Source organism: Salmo salar, chromosome 01, assembly GCF_965601325.2.
Source record: "Salmo salar chromosome 01, fSalSal1, whole genome shotgun sequence".
Classification (NCBI taxonomy): Eukaryota; Metazoa; Chordata; class Actinopteri; order Salmoniformes; family Salmonidae; genus Salmo; species Salmo salar.
In genome coordinates, this window is record NC_138291.1 from 79,951,944 (window position 1) to 79,978,968 (window position 27,025).

Consider the following 27,025-nt stretch of genomic DNA (forward strand, 5'->3'; position numbering starts at 1 on the left):
GCTCCTATGGCCCTGGGTGGACTGTTGCACTTCCACACATCAACAGTTAGCATAACCTTAAGTTGTTAATGAGAAACCAAGAGAGGGCCTGGATTCCACACACTCTGTTCGTCTAGCAGTGACCAGATCCTTGTTTTGTTGATGATCCAGACCATGTGTCACGGCCGTCGTAAGGATTGGACCAAAATGTAGCGGGTACATGAATGCTCATATTTACTTTATTGAGAACTTGACACAAAACAAGAAAACGAAAAAACGAACAACAGCTAAACAGTTCTGCAGGCTAACCACAGCAGTGCAAAAACAACTTCCCACAAAAGACAGGTGGAAAAAGGGCTACCTAAGTATGGCTCCCAATCAGCAACAATGATGTACAGCTGTCCCTGATTGAGAGCCATACAGGCCAACACAAAGAAATACACAACATAGAAAAAACATAGAACAATACCCAAAAACCCCGACAACACAAAACAAACACACCCCTGCCACGTCCTGACCAAACTACAATAACAAATAACCCCTTATACTGGTCAGGACGTGACACCATGTGTGCTAATGAGGAGTATATTTACATTTGCCTGTCCTGCAGTGTGTGCATTTGTGTGTAACTTGCAGATTACCAGCTGGATCAACTTCAATGTTGTGGAGAAGGGCTCAAGTAAGGGTCATTAGTTTTGCCAGGCAATGGAGAATATATGATGGGGAATTGCCAGGGCTCACTTGTCAATTTCAATGGGACTTTCCTGGTTGAATAAAATATTAAATAAAAGTCCAAGTCCAACATCACAAGGTTTATTGGATATAAACGTTATAATAATGTGTTGGTGAGTGCGAGTGATGACTATGTTCCAGTATGTTGTGATAAGGTACTGTAGTCATCAGCTGATGGTCATAATGTTTAATCTGACATCATGTTATTTGTTACAGTAGGAAGCTGGGCAGGTCTGAGTAGATCAGATGGGACTGGAACTATTCTCCCTGACTTTAATGGAGTGTTGAGCTGCTAAACCAGCACTGGTATTTATGAGCTCCAGTCCTGACCTATACTACCAATTAGGTGTAATAATGTGGTTGTAAAAGCAGCCTCTGATTACTCTGTATATAATATACCTCATCACACACATTGGTAAGTAATATTGGGTTTTTATGAAGTGATTCTTCACTATTTTAGAAGATTTAAGAAAGATTTATAATATTTCAAAGTGAAATAAGTGTAGGCCCATGTTCACTCAACCTGTCCCTCAAGAGGGCACCATTCTCTAAAGATTACCCCTCTTACACACATTCCACAAACTCAGTGGTACTGTATCCAACCAGCTACTACTGGATTTATTTCAAACTTAAACTGTCATCCTTAGTTGCACCATAATAATGAGCCTTGGTGGTCAATGATACAGCAAATTCATCCTGTCTCTGGGCCTTGAGCAGGGAAGGGTGTTGCCTTGGACACTCCCTGAAGATCCCATTTGTATTAATGAGTCTCTGGCTATCCTCATGTATTATGTAGTAAGCAGCCTCAGGCCACTAGGATCACACATTGTAACGTCCTGAAGGCCTAGCTCAGCTCAGCTCTACCCAGTCGCAGTTGTGATTTACCTAACGGTTATGGAGATAGAGAGCGAGGGAACAGGAGATATATGTTCAGGGAGAGCGGGAGAGAGAAGGAGTGATATAGCAGCAGGTGTCTGGTACACTACTATGGCAGTGGTGGATTTAAAACACTGTACTTTTTTATTAACAAGGGTATAGGCAGGATGGATCATTTTTCCTTTCTCTTCTGTTCACTAACATTTGGCGCAATCCCTAGTCCCAGACTCCCAGCCCAGTAGTGAATTCTCTGTAGCTTTACACACACACTATTTATCTATTAACCAAATGAAAGAGGCAGCTAATAACCACTGACAGTGACAGCACCTTTGAGACACATCTGGAATAGGGATAGGCCTAAATTACCAATCACCCATCAGTATTCAGCGTCAAAACTGACCAATGTATGACCTCATGTTATTGCCTGTTTTTTGCATGGTAATTTTAGGGGAAATATTTTATGTTGTATAGCACTAAGTAAAGTGTATTTGTCTTAATTTCAGTTGGTGTTGTAGTTATTGCCCAACGAGCGCAATTGAGTGTGCTCGGTGTGTTAGATGTGTTTGATGAACCAGGGATTGACATTGTTGTGGGTGATGCACTGTAGGATGTGACAAATGTGTAGTACAAATAAAGCACATACAGTAAAAATGCAGACAGATATTTTTGGATCCAGAATTCATTAAAATACGTTTGCCTTTGAAATTCAAGGACATCAGCCTCACAAACGTGTCACATCTGACATAGAACACACAGTCTGATCTTTTTATAACTGTCTCAGCATGGGCTCACTCCGCTGGGATGTACCACTCATTGCAGAGAAAATTAGATTTGTCAAGGATCTGACAAATTATACTGATTGTCTGGTTAATTTACTGACCTCAGAGTAAGACGGAAAATAGTTAATAACCCATGATGTTCTCTTCAGTAAAGAGCTAATATTATGACAACGTGACTAATTGCCATTTTGATATGCTGTTTTTGGGAGGTTGATTGTTTTGATGAATGGAGTTTTTGTCCAGATTTTGTACGTTTTGCGAGTCTGAGGGGGAAAAAGTGTTTGTATTTTTTGAAATTGAGTCTGTTGGTTGTTGGACGTTATTGCATAAGATTAATCAATTTGTTGATTACATTGCTAGTTAACTTCTCTCTGCCTAAAGACACTACATAAACTTGAATTGCCTTAGTAGTAATCTAATTTATCCATCAGTTAAATACCTATAAGAAATGTAATTGTTAGATCTATTCCTAGGTTCTACTCAACATTCGATTAGACAAACAAGCTTTAACATACTGTAGCTGCATACAGGCTACTGCAGTAGTATTCTCCAAACTGATGCCCCCTCCTGTTTTAGATTTAAAGTGTCATTCTAAAAAATAGGTTAATAATCATAAAAATACCCTTTCTCCTTTTCTTAAGGAGCCTTATTAGTCCCTTAATGGCATTGAGCCGCATTGTGCTGTGACCTTAAGTAAACACTAAACATGGTAGAAAACCTCTGAGTTGCTGTGGAAAATCTGACAGGACTCATTCTGGATGCTTGACGAGAAGGGGAGCAGCGGCAAGCTGTGCTAGAGGTTGGCAGGCAGGGAGGAGGAGTCTGTTGCTGCTCCTTCAGTAACGTCGGTATCGCACACACATGCCGTCCCTCTGCCGGGACCATGATGCACTCTCTCCAGAGCCCCCGGGAGCTAACTATGGCTAGGGAGATGTGGCACCTGCTGGGGCGTGACGGGGAACTCAGCGCTCACCTGGTGACGTTGATGTGCTGCATGGGTCAGTATCTCTTCCTGCTTCACTTTACTCCATTCACCATCCAGAATCCAAGGATTGGGAATTTCAGTTGCTGACTGAGCGTGGAAGTTTGCCGCTAGTTTCTCATTTAGAAGGGGACTTTAAACCTCCCAAGGCTAAAATCTGTTGTGTTATGCTGTGTTGTAAAAGGAGGAGGTTATCTATGTTATTTGCATTTTGGTTCCAAAGTCAAAGAAGATGCAGATTGCATGATTTACTGGGCTTGTGATTGGTATCAATGTCTTCCTCTGAGGGCTTATATCAGATGGACCTTTAGGCCGAAATATAAAGTAGGACAGACAGGTATCTGGCCTGAATCCTGAATCCCACTTGGCAGCTTTCTCTCTTAATCTTCCTGTGTGAGACAGGTAATGCAGAGAGAAGTAAGGAGGGTCTCTCCCCCCAAGCTGTGTGTCTCAGAACCATTAGCCTACTGCCATGTGCAGTGTTGTACAGTAATGGATTTTGTTAGGCTAATGATACAGAAATATAGTATGGGGATTTTGTCTGTGTTAGATTCTCTGAGCAAACGTTTTTGTCTGTGTAGCATACCTGGCGAAAGTTTGCCTTGACAGCTCACAATTGAGCCTTTATGTTTCCATTTCTATCCCAGAGAGACTCAGGTCTGTGAGAGCCTGCATGTGGAAGCAGCCAGTCTGGTTGTCATGGGTACAGGAAACACAAAATAATGTGGTAGACCGTGGACAATACTGAAGCATGAGTAATGGAAGCTATGCCTCATGCATTGAAGTTCATTCTTTTTCATTACGCTTCCAAAAATATCAATGTCTCTGGAGACTACTGTATTCACTAGAAATTAACCCACATGTGTAAGAGTATTAGGATAGTCTTGTATCTAATCATTATGTATGCAGTAGTTCAGAAAGGAAATGTGTACATGTAACCATTTATTCGAAAATATAACAATGCATAGTCTTTTGCGTTAGGGCTCGGCTCCTTCAGGGAAGCTCACTGCCAGAGCGAAGCATCATTTGAAGATGATAATATAAGTACAGGCAGTGAGCACGATATTAGGGCAGTCCCCGAATAAAACAAATGTTGGTCGACCGAGGTCGTCTGTTCTTTCGACCAATCGGGTTGGTCGAAATGTTCAAACGTGTATTTTTCCATATATAGACACACCCTATGTTTGAATAAAATCAACTATATGTAGGCTACTGAGCTTGTCTGCTGCTTTAAGCACTGTGATAAAAAAAAAAATCTCCAACGACCAACAGCCTATCGACCAGGGTGGTGGTGGGATTTAAGAAACAGCAAGCATAGAGAGTAACAGCTAGATACAGCAGCGCGGCAGCAAGAGACACCAGCGACATCCAGCTTCGAGGAAGCATGTGTAGAAGTGGTCAACTTAAATAGACCGCATGTAAGTAGAGTGCAAATCCAATTGGTGCAATATCCGCTGATGCCACCACACTCGGATTCCCTTCTGAACTGACTCCGCCGAGTGAAACATATACAGTACATTGATAAGAGGAATGAACGGCTGGCTCATTGTAGTAGTAAATCACAATTCCACTTGTCATGCAAATGACCATCCCCTCTGTGTGTGTGTGTGTGTGTGTGTGTGTGTGTGTGTGTGTGTGTGTGTGTGTGTGTTTGTGTCTGCATGTGTGTCTTAAAGTTACACCATGCTTACTGTATGTATGTAAAGTACTTTGCTAAATGTCTTTTTTGTGTATTTTTCTCAGATGAAAGAGACAGAGTGCAGAAAAAGACTTTTACAAAATGGATAAACCAACATCTCCTGAAGGTAAGAATTGATTGTCCGCAGAGCTTCTTTTAGAAACATGCTGTACCATTCATTTTATTTCCCAATTCATTGTTCCTTTTTTTGGATTGGGGAGACTTTCTTTGGCCTTCCAGTTCAATGATCTACGTAGAGACTGTAATATGAGAGAGAGAGTTAGGACTACAGTATGTGTTAATATTGTTGACTTGTATCACAGTTACGGTGGTAGCTACTAGCTACGTTCAGTCTAGAGATGCACATTAATCATGAACATCTCTTGATTTTTCCATGTCACTAAGACTCTTGGAAATTAGGAATCCGGTCCCATGGGTAGATTATTTCTCACATACCTCAATGCCTAATTAGTGTATTGTACCTCCACCTCTCTGTCCTCACCTTTAGGCCGTACTGGGTTGAAATGGTTACTGTTTTTACAACAGTGATGGTATAATGGTCATGATAATGGAAAGACAGTGGGGCTGGGAATTGCCAGGGACCTCAAGATAGGATATTTATTGCGGGACTTAGGTGCCAATACAATATGCATTGCAATTCTCATGATTCTATATGTGTATTGCAATTCGATTTGCAATGTGATGCTCCAAACGTATTACTCACTAAATGTCTGCTGCTGAGAGACAAGAGGGACCATGAGAAAACAAGTTTTGATCAGTCAAGGAAATAAAATTGCTTAAAACATTTTCGCTCACTATTTAAAAAGAAGCTATAAAATGAAAAATACATGCGTTTTGGCGCAGGTACAGCTGACTAGCTCTAGCTAACGCTACCTACAGTAGCAAAAAACATCACTGAAAGACAGGCTGTTTCATGTTTTAGTCCTGTCAGTTTCCATGAAGATTAACTATACTGTGTCATTACCTGATGAGGTGAATAACCCATTGAAGAGTGATCAGCAAAGCACCACAGCCTTTCATCCTGGGCTACATAACTGATGATAGATGTTTAGCAGAGGTGCTAATGGGAGATGGCATTTGCTAGCTTGCCAGAGTTTGTACTAACTGCATATCTTCTTCCACCCATTCCGTGATGCGGTATACATGTACCCAGTCATTTTCATTGACTCCGAAAGAATCTAAATTGCTTTGGTTCATCTGCCATGGAATTAGGGATCCCCTTGGCAGAGGCAGAGTAACTGATTCAATGATTAATTTCCCACTTTCCCATATTGTAAAACAGTATATGAGCAAGCATAAACTATATCAAGACAAGGTGTTTATTATGCATGCAAATCCATGCCAGTTTATTGTGTAATGTGCTTAGGGAGCGAGTTGTAATCCCGTTTTTGTCACCTATTCAAGTGATTTAGCCTGATTTATTTGGTCGAAGGCAAAAGTGTTGTAAACCCCCTAAGCTAACACATGGCACAGCTGTGTGTCAATGTGATCCTGTTTGGAGTGACATTTTATGTTGCTAGGGCAGTGGAGCAGGATTATTGGAGTAATGTTGCAACGATGGCATGAGTTACAAGGCTCAACTTTTTTTATACTACAGATGGAGGTCGAATATTTTGGCTATTTGAGCTCAATTATGCCATATTTCATTATTTTCCCCATCATCTTAGATGTTGTTGCCGGTACTACAAACTGTAATACAATATCTGAATTTGAGAGTGAACTGTACCCATGGAAAGAAAGGCATTTTAACTACTGTACTCTCTAGTGCCAGGGTCAACATGCCTTATCCCCTGTGACATTGTCCGGGGGAGTTTAAAAGTGCTGAGTAATAGTGGGAGGAAATATTTGGCTGACCAACTTGTAACAGGGGATCCAGGGAGCGGGTCTATTTTGGCCCCACAGCTGTGCCTGCTTGCTGGGGTTATGTGGGAGAGAGGAGAGGGGCCTGCCGCCTAGCCTGGGTAAAAGCAGGCCACCGGGCAGCTGGGGGATTTCACAGGCCTGGTGATATTCAGGACAGGAAGAAGGGGAGATGGGCCTACTGGGAGGAGAAAGCCTGGGACTGGAGTTGTTAAGTGTGGGGTCAGGGTGAAGTTATTTGAGGGCCATGGATATGTGTCAAAGCCATGTGCTCCCTCTGTTATACAGAGGTAGGGCACTAGTGTCTGAAGGTAGGTAGGGAACCTGATGGGGAATTATGCTAATAAGGCCTTTTTATTTGTATTTATTAAGGATCCCCATTAGCGGCTACTCTTTTTAGGTTTCAGCAACATTAAGTCAGTCATAAAAAATATTACATGACATTACATATCACAACACTTTTCACAACACATTAAGTGTGCGCTCAGGCCACTACTCCACTACCACATATCTACAACACAAAATCCATGTGTACGTGTGTGTAGAGTACGTGTTTTAGCATGTATGTGAGTGTTTGCTGTTGCATCTTTGAGAGAAATGTTGGGACCAAATAACCCTGATTCCCAGCCTCTTTACAGCATGTCAGTTACAGTCAGTGGAGATTTTTGGCTTCATGTTTAAATGGACATGCTAATCTATATCATACATTGCCTTTGGCAGATCTTCTTTGCATTTAACTATATGATGAACTCAGCACTGTGCTTACATTGTCATTACAAGCCGTTTGGGAAGAAAGACAGACAAACCCTGTCAGTAAGGTTTTCTCTGACATACAAAGATATTTTATAGCAAAGATTCACCCTCTTAGTCTACATGACAAACAGCAGATGTGTGGAATGGGTGAAAAGGTTCGATTTTGTATGAAATAAATGAATAATTCACAGCAGACAGTATCTGCTGTGAAGACTGTTCTCATTGTATGGAAACCAGAGGTTGGCCCCCAAGACAATGTTCTTCTTATCAGCTACTCATAACAGATCTCATCCCTGGTACCTTACAGACACCAATTGAGTCTATGAAATGCAGGCTCAGTCAGACCGGAGACATCTCCCTCACATACACCACTAATCACAGAATGGAATGTGGCTGTTGGTTTCCATCACTTCATCAGTTGCCAGCCCAAGCTTTAGAGGCTCCTCTCAGTTCACACAGACACAGATGAGAGAGTTCTAAGAACCCTATTCTATTGCACAAAACAACCTTTCGATGCATAAACAGTATTAAACATAATCTTGTAATCTATCACAGATTCTAATCACACCTGGGTCAAATACATTGTGTCAAGTACTGGAGCTGCACTTGATTTAGTTTTCCCACTTCAATGCAATAGGCTCAAAAGTGCAAACTCCAAGCTAAATTGACGTACTATTTGACACAAGACTGATTTCAATATTCCAATAGATATGCACCCTCATCATGTTTAATACTGCCCTCCCTAGTGCCTTAATGATTTCAACAGGAAGAGATAATGACATTCCTTTCCTCTGGCCTTAGGTCCGGAAGCATGTAAATGACCTGTATGAAGACCTACGAGATGGACATAACCTGATCTCACTGCTGGAGGTCCTGTCTGGCCAGTCATTGGTGAGTAGTGTGTTGTCATGGTAATGTAGCTCTAGCCTGTTATCACCCCTCATGTATATGTTATGAGTCAGAGGGTATGTCTAAAATGGAACCTTATTCCATAGGATACTTTTGACCAGAGCTCATATATTGTAGGGAATAAGGTGCCATTTTTCAAGACATTTCCTTTTTGGAAATGTGCTTGTATTCTTGAAAGAAAGGTTTGAATAGAGAGTGACATTATAAGTGATGGTTTGCCTGGCTTCTAAACCCCTAGATAACACAATTAATTCCATTGTTTGATTCTGATTAAAGTAAAGGGAGTTTTCATATATGATTTCTGTTCCCTGGTGCAGTATCACGTTGCATGAGAATTCCAGGAAAGTACAATTTCCTTCACACAAGAAATGTAAATAAGAGTTCAGGGTCCACTTTTTCAGACACATACACTCTTAGAAGAAAAGGGTTCCTGAAGGGGTTCTTCATCTGTCCCCATAGGAGAACCCTTTTTGGATCCAGGTAGAACTCTTTGGGGTTCCACGTAGAACCCTCTGTGGAAAGGGTTCTTCATCCCACTGGGCACAGACGTCATCTCAACGTCTAGTTTTGATTTACATTTGGTTGAGAGGTCAACTATCGTGAAATCAACCAAAAAATATAACATGTCATTGGATTTAGGTTAAAAGTTGGGTTAAAAAAATACAAAATTCCCTTACGTTGTTGACTTTTTGAAAATCCAATTCAGTTTTAGGCATCAGATTACATTTTTGTTGTTGAAATGATGTAGAAATAACGTTGATGCAACCAGTTTTTGCCCAGTGGGATGGAACCCAAAAAGGTTCTAACTGGAACCAAAAAGTGTTCTTTAAAGGGTTTTCCTATGGGGACAGCCGAAAACCCTTTTATGTTCTAGATAGCACCTTTTTTTCTATGAATGTATTATATCACTTTGTTTATCAATCGGGTCCTAGATCCTGAAGCAACCTCTTAAGCAAGGACCAGAATTTACTTTGTTTTTATATACACTTAAAGCCCACATATAGAGTATATTCTACAGCTATAGTGTCGATCAGATGCATCAATCAGATATGTGAAAACGCCCCAAGACCATTTATGCTACAAGGCTTGGGAGAAACTAACTGCATTACAATGTTTTCAATGTTTGTAATGTCATTGCATTCCAAAAAAAACACGACTTGAAAGAAATTATGGCTGGATTGGAGACGTAGGAATTTTGATTTAAGGCTGTTTGTTATTACTCAAATGTCATACTCAAATGTCATCACATTAGAGAATATGAAAATGAATCATAATCATAGCTGTCTTTGATGTCAGTTGTTTGGTGGGTTGCAGCAGCATGCGTTCTCTGTAACTCGTGAGGAGAAATTAGGTTCCCTCTAAAATAGGTGTAGCTAATATTTCTCCTTGAAGTCGCCCACACGTTCTTTTGTTTACATCCTGTTTCCTCTCTACCCTCTTCCTCCTCCTTTTCTTCTATTTTGGAATTGTTCTGTTCATTTTACGTCCTCCTTTTCATTTGTCCAACTTGTGTCCTTGTCTATTTGTCTCCCCCTTGTGTTTCTTTCCTGCGCTCACGTTTACTCGGCCTGGTAAGCCAAGGGAGCGTGATTTCCTCAAGACATTGCGGTTGGTGAGTTCGGCAGAAGCATGTGCGGTTGAGCAGCATGGAGATGAGCAGGTTAATGATAAGGGGGTTGGTGTGGTTCGCCGTCCTCCCCCTTGTAACACAACTAATGCAGCGCGTTCCGTGGACATTAACGAGTGGAACAACAATCCCACCACAAGCTTTTTACTTTAGTGGCCCGTAGAAAGCACTTTAGCAATCTGTTTATATGGTTAGGTCAAGTTGCATTCTCTTTGATTTTATGATAGAAGTTTGTGTGCAACACTGTGTAGAACAGGGAGTGGCCCACTGTATGGCTTTAGAATTGCTAGCTGAGAAACTGAGATGGATTACATGATGGAAATGTGCTTGGCTTATGAACTAAAGGCCCAAGATCATGTTCAAATCATTGTTTTTTCTCAACAACAAAAAAACATACACTACCCTTTCAAAAGTTTGGGGTCACTTAGAAATGTTGTTTTTGAAAGAAAAGCTAATTTTTTGTCCATTAAAATAACATCAAATTGATAAGAAATACAGTGTAGACATTGTTAACGTTGTAAATGACTATTGTAGCTGGTGACGGCTGATTTTTAATGGAATATCTACTTAGGCGTACAGAGACCCATTATCAGCAACCATCACTCCTGTGTTCCAATGGCACGTTGTGTTACCTAATCCAAGTTTAGCATTTTAAAAGGCTAATTGATCTTTAGAAAACCCTTTTTGCAATTATGTTAGCACAGCTGAAAACTGTTGTTCTGATTAAAGAAGCAATAAAACTGGCCTTCTAGAAGGCCAGCATCCCGGAGTCGCCTCTTTACTGGTGACGTTGAGACTGGTGTTTTAAGGTTACTATTTAATGAAGCTGCCAGTTGAGGACTTGTGAGGCATCTGTTTCTCAAACTAGACACTCTAATATTCTTGTCCTCTTGCTCAGTTGTGCACCGGGGCCTCCCACTCCTCTTTCTGTTCTGGTTAGAGCCAGTTGGCGCTGTTCTGTGAAGGGAGTAGTACACACGAGATCTTCAGTTTCTTGGCAATTTCTCGCATGGAATTGCCTTCATTTCTCAGAACAAGAATAGACTGATGAGTTTCAGAAGAAAGTTCTCTGTTTCTGGCCATTTCGAGCCTGTAATCGAACCCACAAATGCTGATGCTCCAGATACTCAACTAGTCTAAAGAAGGCCAGTTTTATTGCTTCTTTAATCAGAACGACAGTTTTCAGCTGTGCTATCATAATTGCAAAATGGTTTTCTAATGATCAATTAGCCTTTTAAAATGATAAACTTGGATTAGCTAACACAACGTGCCACTGGAACACAGGAGTGATGGTTGCTGATAATGGGCCTCTGTACGCCTATGTAGATATTGCATCAAAAATCAGCCGTTTCCAGCTACAATAGTCATTTACCACATTAACAATGTCTACACTGTATTTCTGATTAATTTGATGTTATTTTAATGAACAAAAAATGTGCTTTTCTTTCAAAAAATAAGGACATTTCTAAGTGACCCCAAACTTTTGAACGGTAGTGTATATTGTGCATGCCATAGTAAAGTAAAAGAACAGCACCATGCACTTCTGTCTTGGATTGCAAGCGCATGTACAAATGAATCACATTACTGTGTGATTCACAACATCTCTGCCTGGGCCTTTAAGTCCATCCTCAGTAGCTTTGTGCATCATTGAGCCATACAATCAAACTGAACATCAACCTTTATGAACCATTGAACATTTTTCATCAGATAGTGGCTTTCTATTGTATTCAATGAATACACACAGAAGGCCACTTGACTGATTGTACCAAGTTAATTAGGTGAGCTATTGAGGAAAAGTCTTCTGTGAATGTTGTCACTCTGCTATTGAAGTGAAAGGGATTCCTCCGCCTCTTCTCTTGGCCAGCCAGGAGAGTAGTTACTGAATCCAGAGTGCTGTACTGCAGCTCATCCCTGGGTCGTATTCTGCCGCTGTGGATCGGCATGGGGACTGGCCGGCTTGTGACGCAGTTTCCATCTCATTATCTCATGCTGTGTCCCTCCATTGTGCTCCTGTGTCCGTCACAGGAGTTTGTCTGTCTTCTCACATCATGACACTTAGTCCTCACAGCTATATGAATCCTAGATGCTTTTTGGAACTGGGAAAGGTCTTTATTGTTTGTGTGATTAGTCCTCATTGGAATGAGTTTATCACTCATTTCCGGTAAACTCCTGCCCAATTCAGCACTGATTCTATCAGATTATGTGTTCTGTCAGTTCACAGTTTGAGAGTACATAGATACATGTATTTTCTATCTCGTAAATGCAGTGTGTACCAGTTGCATAATTTCAGATAAATCTAGGGTATGGCAAAGTAATACAAATGCTAAGACATTTGATGAAAATTCTTCTCAAATGAATTTTAATCAAATTGAAGCTAATTTACTGCATTTCTACACTCTAGTTTATTTTAATGTCAAGTCAAGCAGCAGTTACCTAGCCAAAGCCATCTACTACAGCCATCTTTATCGCTGCACAGTTTTGAGAAAAAGTTGCGCTGTTCCCTACAGCTGCATAGATGCGCTGTCCATAAAGCTAGCTAGCCATACAAACAGCCTTTCCTCCCACTCCCAGGCATCCACATGGTCCTAAAGTCAGCCCACTGATACCACTAAACTGCATTTGCCTTTTAATCAGAGTTGGAATTGTTTCCGTAACCTATTTTAAATTGTTCGTATAGAGCTAGGGTATGGCGACTGGTGTGTAGTAATTGCAGTGTTTTGTAGACCACCCTGGCTCCGGATTTGTTTGTTACCTCCCTTTTGGGTTTTCTCTCTTTCCCTCAGCAGATGAGTGGGTAAGACCCTGGCAGCGGCATGTCCGGTGGTGAGTCTCTGGTCCTTGGAAAGGGAGAGACCACATGGCAGTCACTAACGTGTCCCCCTCTTCCCGTTCCTCCTCTATGCCCACAGCCTCGGGAGAAAGGGAGGATGCGTTTCCACAGACTCCAGAATGTACAGATAGCACTGGACTACTTAAAGAGGCGGCAGGTAAGGACCAATCACATTTGCCGAAATGCTAGAACATATGTGTAGAGGAATTTCTGATAACCATTTCACCATGTGAAGATATTGAAAAGCACACTGAATGTCCACATCAAAACAGAAACCCTGCTCATACCATGACAGGGCTAACCAATATCATTACCTCATAAAGGGTTCAATACCTCCCTCATCATGACTCACAATAGAGGACATGCTGAATCCATCTCCCAAGGGTGGTTACATCTCTGATTGCCCCTCCCCCACATCCACCACAGTCAGGAAGTGATAGAGATGGAGAACAGTGCTCACTGCTCAGCTGCAGCCTGCCAGACATGACGTCAGTGAAAGCAACCCAAGGCCTGAGACAAAGGATTCATAGATCATTAAATTATGCCATTGTTTTAATGACATACCAGGCCCATTCACACCTCATTCATATTCATAAACAGACAAATTAAAGATTCACATGCTTTTTTTCTATCCTGCTGTTGATTTTAAGACTGTACTGTATCACAATAAGGGTAGCAGTAGCATCAATGTTGCAATGAACTGTGGGAAGGATAGATAAGATATTATATTATTACAAATAGCTATGCCCAGACTTGAAGAAGCACAATTTAGAGGGTGAAAGAAAATTGCCTCTGCTTTCGGTTTCACTGCTTGCTCTCTCATAATAAAATAAAATGGCATTTATTTGCACAACAGGGATTGTCATGCATATCAATGAAAGGCCATGATTTAAACATCATGGCAAATTATTTTCAATCAAATTAGGTAGAGTACCAAGCATGACAATTTTAGCCATTGGACCACAATAAAGTATTTGCATATGGAATGATGGATATTTGTTTGGAACAATATCAAACTGCATTGGTTTATTAGAATGAGGACATGATATTTCAGCACATGACATTTCAACACATTACTATAAGCTACCACACTATAGTGCCGCCTTGTGGTATAGAGGTTTGGACTCAAGGCCACATAATAATAGTAAACTGTGATTTACTAGCACAACTTCGTTACCAGCATCTGTTTTGGGGATTTTCACTTGTTCTAAAAAGAGTATAGACATTACTCATTTTTATGCATCATTTTAAAGGGGATTTATAAATGATCTATTACGGTGAGTATGACACTAATACTGATGAACATATTCAAATTCTCACTAATGTGTATGTACACTGTTTATTACAAGTTTATTAAAGACATATTAATAGGTTTTGGAAATAGAGACATCTACAGCTGTCCTTCAGGGATGTTAACCTACCCTACTAAGAATAAAGGTGCTTTGCGGATCAATATAAAACATTTCTTAAGCTGTTTAAGTTGATGTAGATTTGGAATGCATCACTTCTGTGTATCATGCTTATTAGCCAACTGTTTATAACTCTTTTCTTCAGGTCAAGCTAGTCAACATCAGAAATGATGACATCACAGACGGGAATCCCAAATTGACGCTGGGATTGATATGGACCATAATTCTGCACTTTCAGGTAAGAGTTCATCTCAAATCACACATTTTGTTCATACTGTGTTTTTCATTTTCCGGCTGTGTGAATCAGTGTGCTAGTATCCTATCTCCATTGCTGTATTTTTTTCTTAGCAAATGATAATCAGTGTGCATATGCTAGTGTTATTATTGTTAATTTGGTTGAGGATTAGGATGACCATATCCAGCTATATTATGCCACGCATGGAGCTGGGAGATGAGGTCTCTTGTTTTGACCAAATTAAGATATCTGTAATTTAAAAGGTTCTGGATTGAGGTATTACGTTTCTCTTACATTTTACAGAAAATGCTAGTATATTGAAGCCAGTGTGATTGAAAAGCTAACGTGTTGCTTAAACTCGCTACAGTTCTGTATGTTTTAGGATTTGCTTGCATAAGACTGACATTTGGTTCTGTTTGAACCATCTAAACCAGTGATCACCAACTGGTCGATCGTGATCGACTGGTTGATCTTCAAGGCATTCCTAGTCGATCCCCAAACATTTCTGTTGAAAAGCCAACGATATAGGCTTGTGCTACTTTTTGGATTTTTTTTTGTGTTGCTAGCCTGCGTGAGATTTCAAAACTTTTAAAACCATAACCAGAGAGAGACTGTCAAAGAATACAGCAAAGGGCTGATGTTTTTATGAGTGAGTTCATGTTAAACATTTTATTCAGCACTGTCAACACTGTTTTTATTCAACACTAAAACACACTTTTCCATACTTTCACTCACACAGCAGCTGCAATGAATGAGTAGCCAAGTGTATTAGCAGCTCGTCGTGTTTATTTTAATATTAAGGAATATTTCACTTTCTGTGGTCATAGGAACAACATGAATTTGTGCATGTGGCAGATGCAGTGTGACTCGAGTTTCGCCATCAGGTGGAAGACAGTGTCCCCTCTCTGGTAGGGCTGTTGCGGAGACCATATTACTGTCACACTTAATGAGAGCTCATGAGCATAAGAAACAATGCCTTTTTCCCCAAACTTTTTCGAATTATAGTCGCACACCTCATGTAGCCTTGCCCATAGGCCTATATGTTTTGATAAGGTTTAAGGTAAGCACATTAATCTGCTTTACAAGGGATGTAGAGCCTAACTAGCATACATAAGCAGCGTGTGAGTTTCAAGTTTGGGGAAGATAGTTTTCACCATAAAAATGCACCTTTATAATAAAAGCATTACATGCATAATTGCATTTGCGATCACTTTTGATAAAGGTGTTTTCCGCTAATGGAACATTTGTGCTTATAGTCTACTACCATGTGCGCATTGCTGCGCTTATAATGTGAAGAAATAGCGTAATAGTTTATCAGCATTTTAATCTACACGTTCTGATCTGTTGCGTCAGCCACATTGCGTAAAAAATTTGGGATCTATCGCATCCCACAACTGTCCCAGATTGTGTTTGGAATATTTATTTCTCGCACAAAATAGAAAAGGTCAATGTTTGTACTGTGGGTGAAAGTAGATTGACATAGGCTAGTGCTTTTGCTGTTTGTTAGGCCATCTTGTTCCTAAGTGGCGAGTGGCACAGCGGTCTAAGGCACTGCATCTCAATGCTAGAGGCATCACTACAGACACCCTGGTTCGAATCCAGGCTGTATCACAACCGGCTGTGATTGGCCCAAAGTCATCTGGGTTTGGCCGGTGTAGGCCGTCATTGTAAATAAGAATTTGGTCTTAACTGACTATTTAGTTAAATAAATAAATAAAATAAATAAATAATCTTCAGTATACACCTAGGAATTGGATAAGGACACGCGCAGTTGCGTCTCCAATGTGTCTGTCTTCACCTGTAGCCTGTGAGAAAGACCCGATCACGTGATGGAGAGCCATGTGAGTGAGGTGTGATGCTCAGCACTCAGGGAGAAGGGCACAACGGTCACTGGCCTCAAATTACATAGATTTTTTTAGGGTGCATTACGGCTACACAAAGGAGATGCCGCCGTGAAATTCTAGGCATGTCAAATTGTGAATGAGTGACTGATGTAGTGTGTACAGCCTGCGCAAAAAAACTAAGCAGAGCTCATCCCTTTCAAGGGACTTTTTTCAAATCGTCATTAGTCGCATCATGCAGCCTTACAATGTATTAAAAATCAAAACATATAGCACAACTTTTGTAGAACAACTAAACTTACATTAACTCTAAATTAAGCATATACTGTAGGAATACCTATTTATTTGTTAGCCACTCAACACAGAATAGCCGTATGTGTGCACTCCCTCAAATCATTTGGAGAAAATATCCTTTCTATTTTGATCAACTTCGTTCAATTGTATTCTTCAAACTATAAAATAATGGCACAGAATTCTAAGCAAATCTTGTCTGCTAAATGAACTAGTGTAACCCACAGCCATTTGGCATAGCCACATTAGGACCTAACATAAGGACAACTCAGAGTAGGCTATTCTGTTCTTCTGAAATAGACTACATTTTCTTCATATCATGCTTCTTTAGACCTGTCAAAAAAAGAACATTGATTTATTGTGAAGGTGTAGGCTATATTACATGGATTTATTATACTTTTTAAAATGTAGATGTTCCAAAGGTCTGTATCAGTGGCTTGTGTGGAAGCCAGGAGATGCTAAATGTATTTATGTTAATTAACAGTCAATTTCCATGAGACCGACAGTTATTTGCTTGACAATTACCGGCTGACGAAAGTTTGTGACCGCCACAGCCCTACTCTCTGGTCAGTCTCACTGGAGGAAAGGAAGGAGAGAGCAGTGACCCCGAGAGGCGGACCGGACCCTCTGCTGCTCTCACCCTCCCTCGGTTGAGACTAATGCAGTGTTAATAAAAACTTGGAACTCGGAAATCTCAGACTTCCAACTTCAGTGTGTTCAAGCCAACGGGAAACTCTGAAAAAAAAACAAGATCCGACTGGGAAAAATAGTTTTGACGTAATCCAACTCAGAATTCCAAGTTGGAAATTCTGGCATCTTTCTAGAGCCTCGACTGTCTGACCTGAAGATCACTGACGTCATAATTTGACCTCGTTTTTTCCCCTGTTGTCTTGAAAGCACCATGACAGGTTAGTCCAGTAATATAAAAAAGCGAATTATTTGCAAATTATTTCAATTTATACCCAGCTATGCCTTGCAAGTGCTACACAAACTGATTTATTTTGTTGTCAAAGCTCGAGTTTTGAAATATATTTTGGTCTGAGAAGAACAATATTGGTAGGCCAGGTATATAGCCAGTATGCTGTGATAATGTATTAGGCCTACTGCACAAACCTCATTCTTGCAGAACTGTTTTTATTAGGTTAATGGTTAACTTATGTTTAAAAAAATCTGAGCGGCAGATCTCAGCTTGCTTTTTGACTGCGAAAGTGATCTTGACTTGAAAGTTTGGTGACCACTCATCTAAACTGTCAGTTTCTCTTTTTATAGCTGTTGTTCCCTCGTTGGCCACAAGATGTCAAGCCAGTCTAACAAAGTGTCATGCCTATGGTTATGTTAACATAGGCCTACGCCTGTGGCAGTTTGCCTGCTGGTATATACAGGTAACTGCCAAAATAAAGGAAACACCAACATAAAGGGTCTTAATCGGGTATTGGGCGACCAGGAGCCGCCAGAAGCGCTTCAGTGCGCCTTGGCATAGATTCCCAAAGTGTCTGGAACTCTATTGGAGGGATGCGAAACCTTTCTTCCATGAGAAATTCCATCATTTGGTGTTTTGTTGATGGTTGTGGAAAAAAAGGCACCGCTCCTGAATCTCCCGTAAGGGTTCAATTGGTTTGAGATCAGGTGACTGAGCCCACACACACACACACACACACACACACACACACACACACACACACCCACACACACACACACACACACACCACACACACACCACACACACCACACACATAGAGGACAACACTGAACCACTCACCTCACAGCTCAATGAGAGGAACTGCATTGTCCGCAAGTGTGTGTGTGTCTCAGAGCTAATAGCTATCTGAGCTGAAATGGTGAAATGGTCATTACGTGTTTGTACTGTTTGTGCTTCAGTGTTGAATTAAAAGGAGGGAAGAGGTTGGACATGTCCCTCCCTCCAGTGTTACGTGTTGTGTGATGATGAGTGCAGGAAATAGTTTGTTTGTATAGAGTAAGTGTCCCTTCCTTCGTCTCGCCTGCAGTACTAATGTTCATCTGTTTTCGGTGTCCCTCCTTCCATTGTTTTCACAGGCTACAGTCAACAACAGGCCCCACACCCTGAGAACATTTGTGCCCATGTCTGTGTAGTACTACACACCGTCTTTACTGTGTTGCTGCAACTACATTCACCAACATGCATATGGAAGCTATAGGCTTGTATTAGGGGTCAAGCCGTAAACCCCCACACACACGTCTGCACACTGGGGGATGTATGGCACATCAGTAGCAGCACTAAGATGATCTAGTGTTGCATTTCTGAGGCCTAGTGAAGCACAACTCGCTAGTGCCCTCTCTCTCTCTCCTCTCTCTCTCTCTCTCTCCCTCTCTCTCTCTCTCCCCTCTCTCTCTCTCCCCCTCTCTCATCTTTCTCCCCCTCTCTCATCTCTCTCCCCTTCTCTCCCCCTCTCTCTCTCACACTCCCCCTCCCCCCTCTCTCTCTCTACCCGTCCCCTCTCTCTCTCCCCTCCCCTCTCTCTCATCTCTCTCCCTCTCTTTCTCTTGCTCTTGCTCTCTCTCCTCTCTCTTCTTTCTTTGCTCTCTCTCTCTCCCCTCTCTCATCTCTCTCTCCCCCTCTCTCTCTTTCTCTCTCTCATTCTCTCTCTTTCTCTTTCTCTCTCGTACTCTCTCCCCTCTCTCTCTCTCTCTCTCTCTCCCTCTCTCTCTCTCTCTCCCTCTCTCGCTTCTCTCTCCCCCTCTCTCATCTTTCTCCCCCTCTCTCATCTCTCTCCCCTTCTCTCCCCCTCTCTCTCTCACACTCCCCCTCCCCCCTCTCTCTCTCTACCCGTCCCCTCTCCCATCTCTCCCCTCCCCTCTCTCCCCTCCCCTCTCTCCCATCTCTCCCCTCTCTTTCTCTTGCTCTTGCTCTCTCTCCTCTCTCTTTCTTTCTTTTGCTCTCTCTCTCTCCCCTCTCTCATCTCTCTCTCCCCCCTCTCTCTCTTCTCTCTCTCATTCTCTCTCTTTCTCTTTCTCTCTCGTACTCTCTCCCCCTCTCTCTCTCTTCCCCTCTCTCTCTCTCCCCCCTCTCTCTCTCTGTCTCTCTCTCACTCTCTCATCCTCTCTCTCTCCCCCTCCCCTCTCTCTCATCTCTCTCCCCTCTCTTTCTCTCGCTCTTGCTCTCTCTCCTCTCTCTTTCTTTCTTTTGCTCTCTCTCTCTCCCCTCTCTCATCTCTCTCTCCCCTCTCTCTCTCTTTCTCTCTCTCATTCTCTCTCTTTCTCTCTCTCTCTCTCTCTCTCTCTCTCTCTCTCTCTCTCTCTCTCGTACTCTCTCCCCCTCTCTCTCTCTTCCACTCTCTCTCTCCCCCTCTCTCTCTCTCTCTCTCTCTCACTCTCTCATCCTCTCTCTCTCCCCCTCCCCTCTCTCTCATCTCTCTCCCCTCTCTTTCTCTCGCTCTTGCTCTCTCTCCTCTCGCTTTCTCTCTCTTTCTCTCTCTCTCTTTCTCTCTCTCTCTCTCTCTCAGGCCCCTGCTATGGATTATTAATATATCTGGCACAGTCAGTCTGCAGGCTTGACTACTGGGTTACAGTATGGGAGAGGAATGTTAGCAGTAGCTAGCGTTATGACACCCTGACCTAGAACAGGAACCAGACCATGGTAGAAGGACATGGACAAATAAGCACTGATAGTTAGCGTTATGACACCCTGACCTAGAACCAGACCATGGTAGAAGGACATGGACAAATAAGCACTGATAGTTAGCGTTATGACACCCTGACCTAGAACCAGACCATGGTAGAAGGACATGGACAAATAAGCACTGATAGTTAGCGTTATGACACCCTGACCTAGAACCAGACCATGGTAGAAGGACATGGACAAATAAGCACTGATAGTTAGCGTTATGACACCCTGACCTAGAACCAGACCATGGTAGAAGGACATGGACAAATAAGCACTGATAGTTAGCGTTATGACACCCTGACCTAGAACCAGACCATGGTAGAAGGACATGGACAAATAAGCACTGATAGTTAGCGTTATGACACCCTGACCTAGAACCAGACCATGGTAGAAGGACATGGACAAATAAGCACTGATAGTTAGCGTTATGACACCCTGACCTAGAACCAGACCATGGTAGAAGGACATGGACAAATAAGCACTGATAGTTAGCGTTATGACACCCTGACCTAGAACCAGACCATGGTAGAAGGACATGGACAAATAAGCACTGATAGTTAGCGTTATGACACCCTGACCTAGAACCAGACCATGGTAGAAGGACATGGACAAATAAGCACTGATAGTTAGCCACAGTTCATCTACAACAGAAAACTCCTTGACAATCCAACAGACAGAGAGCAGTGATGTCTCGTTGCATGCTTCAACATCTACCCTCTCTCCTCTGTTGCCTGCACATCCCAGACTCATCGAGGTCTGGTAAAAACACAAGAAAAGATTGAATATTTTGAAAGTGAATCATTTGAAGTGCTTGTTGAAGAATAATTAACGTTTTTTCTTATGGCTTGGAATCATAAAACATCCTGACAGGTAGCTTGGGTGAGGTGTGCCTACACCTGCCCCTGTCACTCATGCAAGCCTTTGGGCATTTGTACTAGCTAGTAGCTATGGACCTGTAGATTCTTGATTTTTCAGGGTTGCAGGGCACAGAGGGAGAAAATGTTGATCAGTTATGTGTGGGGTTTAAGTCCAGCTGGCAGAAACACAATGTGACATAGCGATGAACCCAACCCTGTTTGGATGCTACGTGACTCTATCGAAAAGGTTTTGGAAGGACTAAGTTGACATTACCTTTTGTATGATGATCCAGCCATTCGGTCATGCTCATCCAATGACATTGTATTACTTCTCTGATATTTTTTCTTTTAAGAATGTCTTCTGAGAATGTGTCATTCATCCGTCACTTGCTATGGTTTGATAGGAACTGAAGCTCTAAACTGTAGAGATTGAAGTTATACAGAAATGTTTCAGACTATTACCTCTGGTTGACAATCGGTTTACAAAGCCGTCTCCCAGGTGCGTTTACATACTGAATACATTGAAGTCCCTCTGGTATTCCCTACAATGGGACACATATTGCATATCCCCCCTTGGGACAAGGCATTGAGAAGACTGGTGCATTGTCTTCCTTTCATGTGAATAACTGCAGTGAAACCTGAATACACTGCCATGACGATGCTCCATACTGTAGCTCTTTGGTCTCTGCAGTGTCGTCTGACTGACAGTCAAGGTCTCCAAGGGTTACGGTCAAGGTCCTGTTAGATGTCTCAATAAACTGAGGTTCGGAGAGGCACACGAAAACAAATGTGTAGGCTTTGACTTGTTTCACCAGGGTAGATAATAGGGGTGAATGTGGCAGGATAGAGTCTTCCATCTCAATATAATGTACACGTCTCTCTCTCTTCCCTCCTTCCATCCTTCCACCCCTCTCTGGCCTTTGTTATTGGCGGATCAAACAAAAGATTGAAGACAGAGCTATTTGCAGGGAGCACTAACATCCTGTTAGACAGGTGGATAAAAAGGAAGAAAGGATAAAGTATGATGAATTTGCAAAAAAAGGCTAAGATGAGTCAGCAAAATATAGGCCTATATTTTAAGACTTTATTCGATGCTGAAAGACTGTAATTACATTTTCCACATTGGTTTGCAATGAATGACCAATTACAGTTTTTCAAAACTCTGATATTATTGAAACACCACATGAATGAATATGAATATTTACATAGTAAGTAGATTTCTATGAAAGTAAAAATAGGCTGCTCATGTGTTGTGGTTGATCAAGTAGTTTTGCTTTAGTGCTAAGTATACTGTGTATTGTGTATGTAGTGCAGCCAGCCAGGTATACATTATGTAAACTGCAGGGCCTAGCAGACTGTAACCTTCAGGGGAAATGTCACTGCCATCAGAATAGAGCCAGAGCCTGGTGGGACAGTTATTTTTAGTTGGGCTATGCAAAGAAATGATTTATACTATTTCAATCAACACTCATCCTGAGGCCTTGCCAATTTCACTCAATTTGTCAACTCACTTGTGGTTGTTCGGAACATTTTGTTGAATATTTAAAAAAAACACAAGCTTTATATGCCTTTCATGGACCGTACTTGCTACATATGTCACATATATAATGACATATAATCAAATCATTATGTTTGTTCCATAGGTCATATACATGAGTCACTTCCTGTGCAAAGTGTATACTGTATTTGCCCCCATTTGAAATGGGATTGCAATGGTCCGATTGGATAATAGTGTTTGTTTAAACCATTGGACTCAAGCCCCACCTCTGGCTTTGCGATTGTATACAGTCTGATTAATAGGCAAAGTGAAAGTGCTTTGTTAGCCTAGCAGGATTTGCATCGGCTGCTTTTGTTGACACATGCTGCCCTGTTATTTTTAAAGCCCCTATGATAGGCCGTACCAAGCAGAGAGAATCCCTGCCTATCAGGTTAGGCCAACTTTCTGAGCAAAGTTTTCCCATACGGTGTAATCAGTGGTCATCAGCCGGCAGAGCAGAAAACCGACAGCCATCTGATCCTGTCCCGCTGCCGCACCTCGCTCCCTCCGCTCTCCTCAAACAGGCAGCCTCGTTACAGACAGGCACATTTGGGGAAACTTAACACCCGAAGGGGGTCTGGAGGTGCCCGTGTTTACACTTCAGATGAGGAGGACATCACAGGAGGACAGATGTAGGACGTGGCTGTGCGTCTGCCTCTCCTGCAGTGCATTTATGGTGTTGTTGAATTAGCCGGGCCAAGGAAACGTTTCAAAGGTCAGAGACTGAGAGACGATTCCTGAGAGCAGAGCAGAGTTGAGAGGAGAGGAGAGCAGTCACAGAAGAAAGGAGTGACAGAAGGAAGTGCCTGGGACATTTTAGCTTCTTCTGGGAGACAGACAGACTTTCTCTCTCCAGCTAACCCAGCGCTGTGTGGAGGGGAGGGGTGTTTGTGTCTGCTGCCGGGCTGCCTGCCGTAGATTTTTCTCCGCCCCCTTGGAGGAAAACTATGGCTGCCTCTTTGTGGAATAACAGAGCTCTGGATCAAGTTAAGTTCACTCACGGAATCCCAACGTGAAATTAGAAGGAACGTAACGCTGTTTATAGAAAGGGAACTTAGGACTGACAGTCATGGGCAATGTGTGTGGCTGTGTACGGGGCCCCAAGGAGGAATGCTATGTGGACCCCACCAAAGCTCCGCTCAGCCTCGAGTCCAAAGAGCTCCGCGGCCGGCGCTACTTCCAGAGGAAGAAGAAGAGGAAATCGGGGGAGTTTCAGCGGCCGGAATCCCTCCGGAGCCGAGGAGGAGAGAGTGTCCAGAGTGAGGAGGATATACCCAGAAGGGTAGAGCACCAGCATGGAGTAGACAGGAGCATCAGGGAGAGCCAGGCTGGGGCACCGGAAGGGGAGACACCCAGACCTAGGCTGGGAAGTATCAGCAAAGGGGTGTATGTTGGGGAGGTCCCCAAAGTTCCTCTTGGGAAGAAGTTAGCATTACGATCTGGACGGATTCCTGCACACCAGACAGACAGAGAGGAAAAGCTCCATGGCATCACCAAGACCTCCAGGAGTATCACTCCTAAGCATGGTCTGCTGGAAAAGAAGCTGCTACATAAGCAGCTGAGGCGGGCGGTGACATTCGGAGCTGTGGAGCATATGCTCCGGACCCTGAGAGGAGGTGGAGATCACAACCTAGAAGGGCTCCCCAAAATCATATGGAGCACTCAGCTGCACAGGAAGAGGAGGAGGAGGTTTCACAGCTGCTCTGATGGAGGGTCCCGCTCTCCAGATTATCTGGAGCCTCTCCAAGCATCTGCCAAGTGTACATCCGCCCAACAAGAGGTAAACCAAGTGCAGGCTATTTATAGCCAGCCAACATGTGTGGACCAAAATGTAATGTGCTACTGTATCAGTAGCTTGCTACTGTAACTCTGTAATACTGTACAACTGGTGGCTTGGTTTGGTTCCTCTTACATGATACAGATGCACTGTTTTCTGAAATAGCAAACATGATCTTTGCTTTCGTATGTTTTCATTCTTCTATGAAGTGTTGTTCTATTGCAGTGGTGTTGCATAGAGACAGTGTTTGTGTTGATGTGTGATTGAACCTCACGGCACAATCTTTCCGTATGCTGTACTGGCAGACTGCTAACCGCCATTTGCTCTCTAAAACCAATCAGAAGACAACTATTATTATACTATGACATAGTCTAAGATTCCCTTTGAGTCAAACAACAACATAACTGGCATCATCACATGCTGTGATGTGGAGCTGTAATTTACAGCCTACAAAGCCACAACACATGGACACAGAGATAATTACAAAGCACTGAGTAGTTAATTAACTTGTTTCACTGGTATGATTCTCCTCACAAGATATTTCACTCAGCAGTGTTTCTTGTGAGCCTCACCTCTGCTCGAGCTTGGCTACTAAGATTCTACCCATTATGTCAAACCAGATTCTAAACTGTTTTTTGATCTTTAAAATGTTGTATACCTCAGTGATAAACAGCTGGCATTTGGAAAGGTTATTTGTTCTCTTTGATTCTCCTTGAAATGTTGATGTTTTGATTGCCCAGGTCCATATAACCCACCCCCTCCTTACTTCTAAGACACAGGTTATATCAGTGTCTGTGTTTTGCTTCTAGATTTCCCAGCTTTCGGATTCTAAAGGTAAAATACCAAAGGAAGCAGCTTATCATGACAGGACCACTATTTTCCATGACGTAATTCCAAGTATAGGAAAGTGCAACAACCTTGGGGTCATTTGAGCAATTTTTACACAATTTAGTGGTCAATCTGGCAGCACATAGCATCATCTTTTTAGTATGCCCCCAAATCAACTGAACACAACTGCTACAATATGTCGTGTTACTCACATTCAACCCCAATTTCAATGTCCATTTTTGCTTGCTCACCGGTTTGGGACAGATTTAGGGCTAAGGTTAATGGATAGTTGGAATTTTGTTGACAGTTAGTTAGTTAGTATGCTGAACATCTACAAACCATATATTTGGGACTTTCCAAATAAAGTCCTACCATCATTTTGCTTACTCAACGATTGTTAAAGTGTAGCTAGGTCAGCATTGCCTAGCGAAACATGAAGCATGACAACACAGCAGGAAGAGGTTCAAAGGTCACTTCCTGTTGTCAAGGTCAGAGGTGATCATGTTTTTCCTCCAGCTATAGATACATGGAATTGCTTCCTGATGTCGACTGTGTTGAAACGTCAAGGGAATGTGTTTGGTTTAAGATCATCGTACCGTCACTCTTTAACCTGTGCCAACAAATGGATTATTTATTATCCAGCTGCCAATTTGAGATGTCCAATAGGGACACTGTGGTTCAGTATGAACCAAATAAGGAATTATATGAATTTGGTGCAGACATTTATCATGTGTGTATTCATTCAACACAATATAATGAATTTAGCACATTTATGTTGTTATTAGTTATTCTGTCTGTGACTCTAGAAAGGCTCCCAATTCAAACATATGTTCCTAACATCTGAAGTATTTCCATCAGGTATGATATACATTATTGTCCCCGATATAGTCTGTCTCACCCATATGCTTGATGGTAATTTAGGTGTCTGATGGTAATGTAGGTGTCTGATGGTAATGTAGGTGTCTGATGGTAATGTAGGTGTCTGATGGTAATGTAGGTGTCTGATGGTAATGTAGGTGTCTGATGGTAATGTAGGTGTCTGATGGTAATGTAGGTGTCTGATGGTAATGTAGGTGTCTGATGGTAATGTAGGTGTCTGATGGTAATTTAGGTGTCTGATGGTAATGTAGGTGTCTGATGGTAATGTAGGTGTAATGACTAGTTTGTGTTGTTCCTAATAATAACTTGTTTGTGTTGTTCCTCTCCAGATCTCTGAGATCCATGTTTGCGGGGAGTCTGAGGACATGACAGCCAAGGAGCGGCTGCTGATGTGGTCCCAGCAGATGACAGAGGGCTATGTGGGCGTACGCTGTAACAACTTCACCACCTCCTGGAGGGACGGGAGGCTGTTCAATGCCATCATTCATAAATACAGGTAACACTATTTACAAATACAAGCAATGCCATCATTCACAAATACATGTAACACCATTTACAAATACAGGCAATGCCATCATTCACAAATACAGGTACAACACCATTCATAAATACAGGTAACACCATTTACAAATACAGATAACACCATCATTCATAAATACAGGTAACACCATTTACAAATACAGATAACACCATCATTCATAA

General features: G+C 42.1%; 1 protein-coding gene across 26 annotated transcripts in view; it reads left to right on the forward strand.

Annotated features, from left to right (window-relative positions):
- Nucleotides 1-27,025, forward strand: part of LOC106612695 (dystonin) — a 190,862-nt gene that overhangs the window by 43,349 nt on the left and 120,488 nt on the right. For 20 of the 26 annotated variants that reach the window (XM_014214148.3, XM_014214222.3, XM_014214247.3 and 17 more), the window contains 6 exons: nucleotides 5,092-5,153; nucleotides 8,462-8,551; nucleotides 10,146-10,181; nucleotides 13,106-13,183; nucleotides 14,581-14,673; nucleotides 26,653-26,819. In XM_014214148.3, the coding sequence (XP_014069623.3) occupies nucleotides 5,092-5,153; nucleotides 8,462-8,551; nucleotides 10,146-10,181; nucleotides 13,106-13,183; nucleotides 14,581-14,673; nucleotides 26,653-26,819 (526 nt within the window). Of the gene's footprint in view, nucleotides 1-5,091; nucleotides 5,154-8,461; nucleotides 8,552-10,145; nucleotides 10,182-13,105; nucleotides 13,184-14,580; nucleotides 14,674-23,110; nucleotides 24,620-26,652; nucleotides 26,820-27,025 lie in introns of those variants that run through there. The other 6 variants (XM_014214284.3, XM_014214126.3, XM_014214274.3 and 3 more) reach the window with 2 other exon arrangements.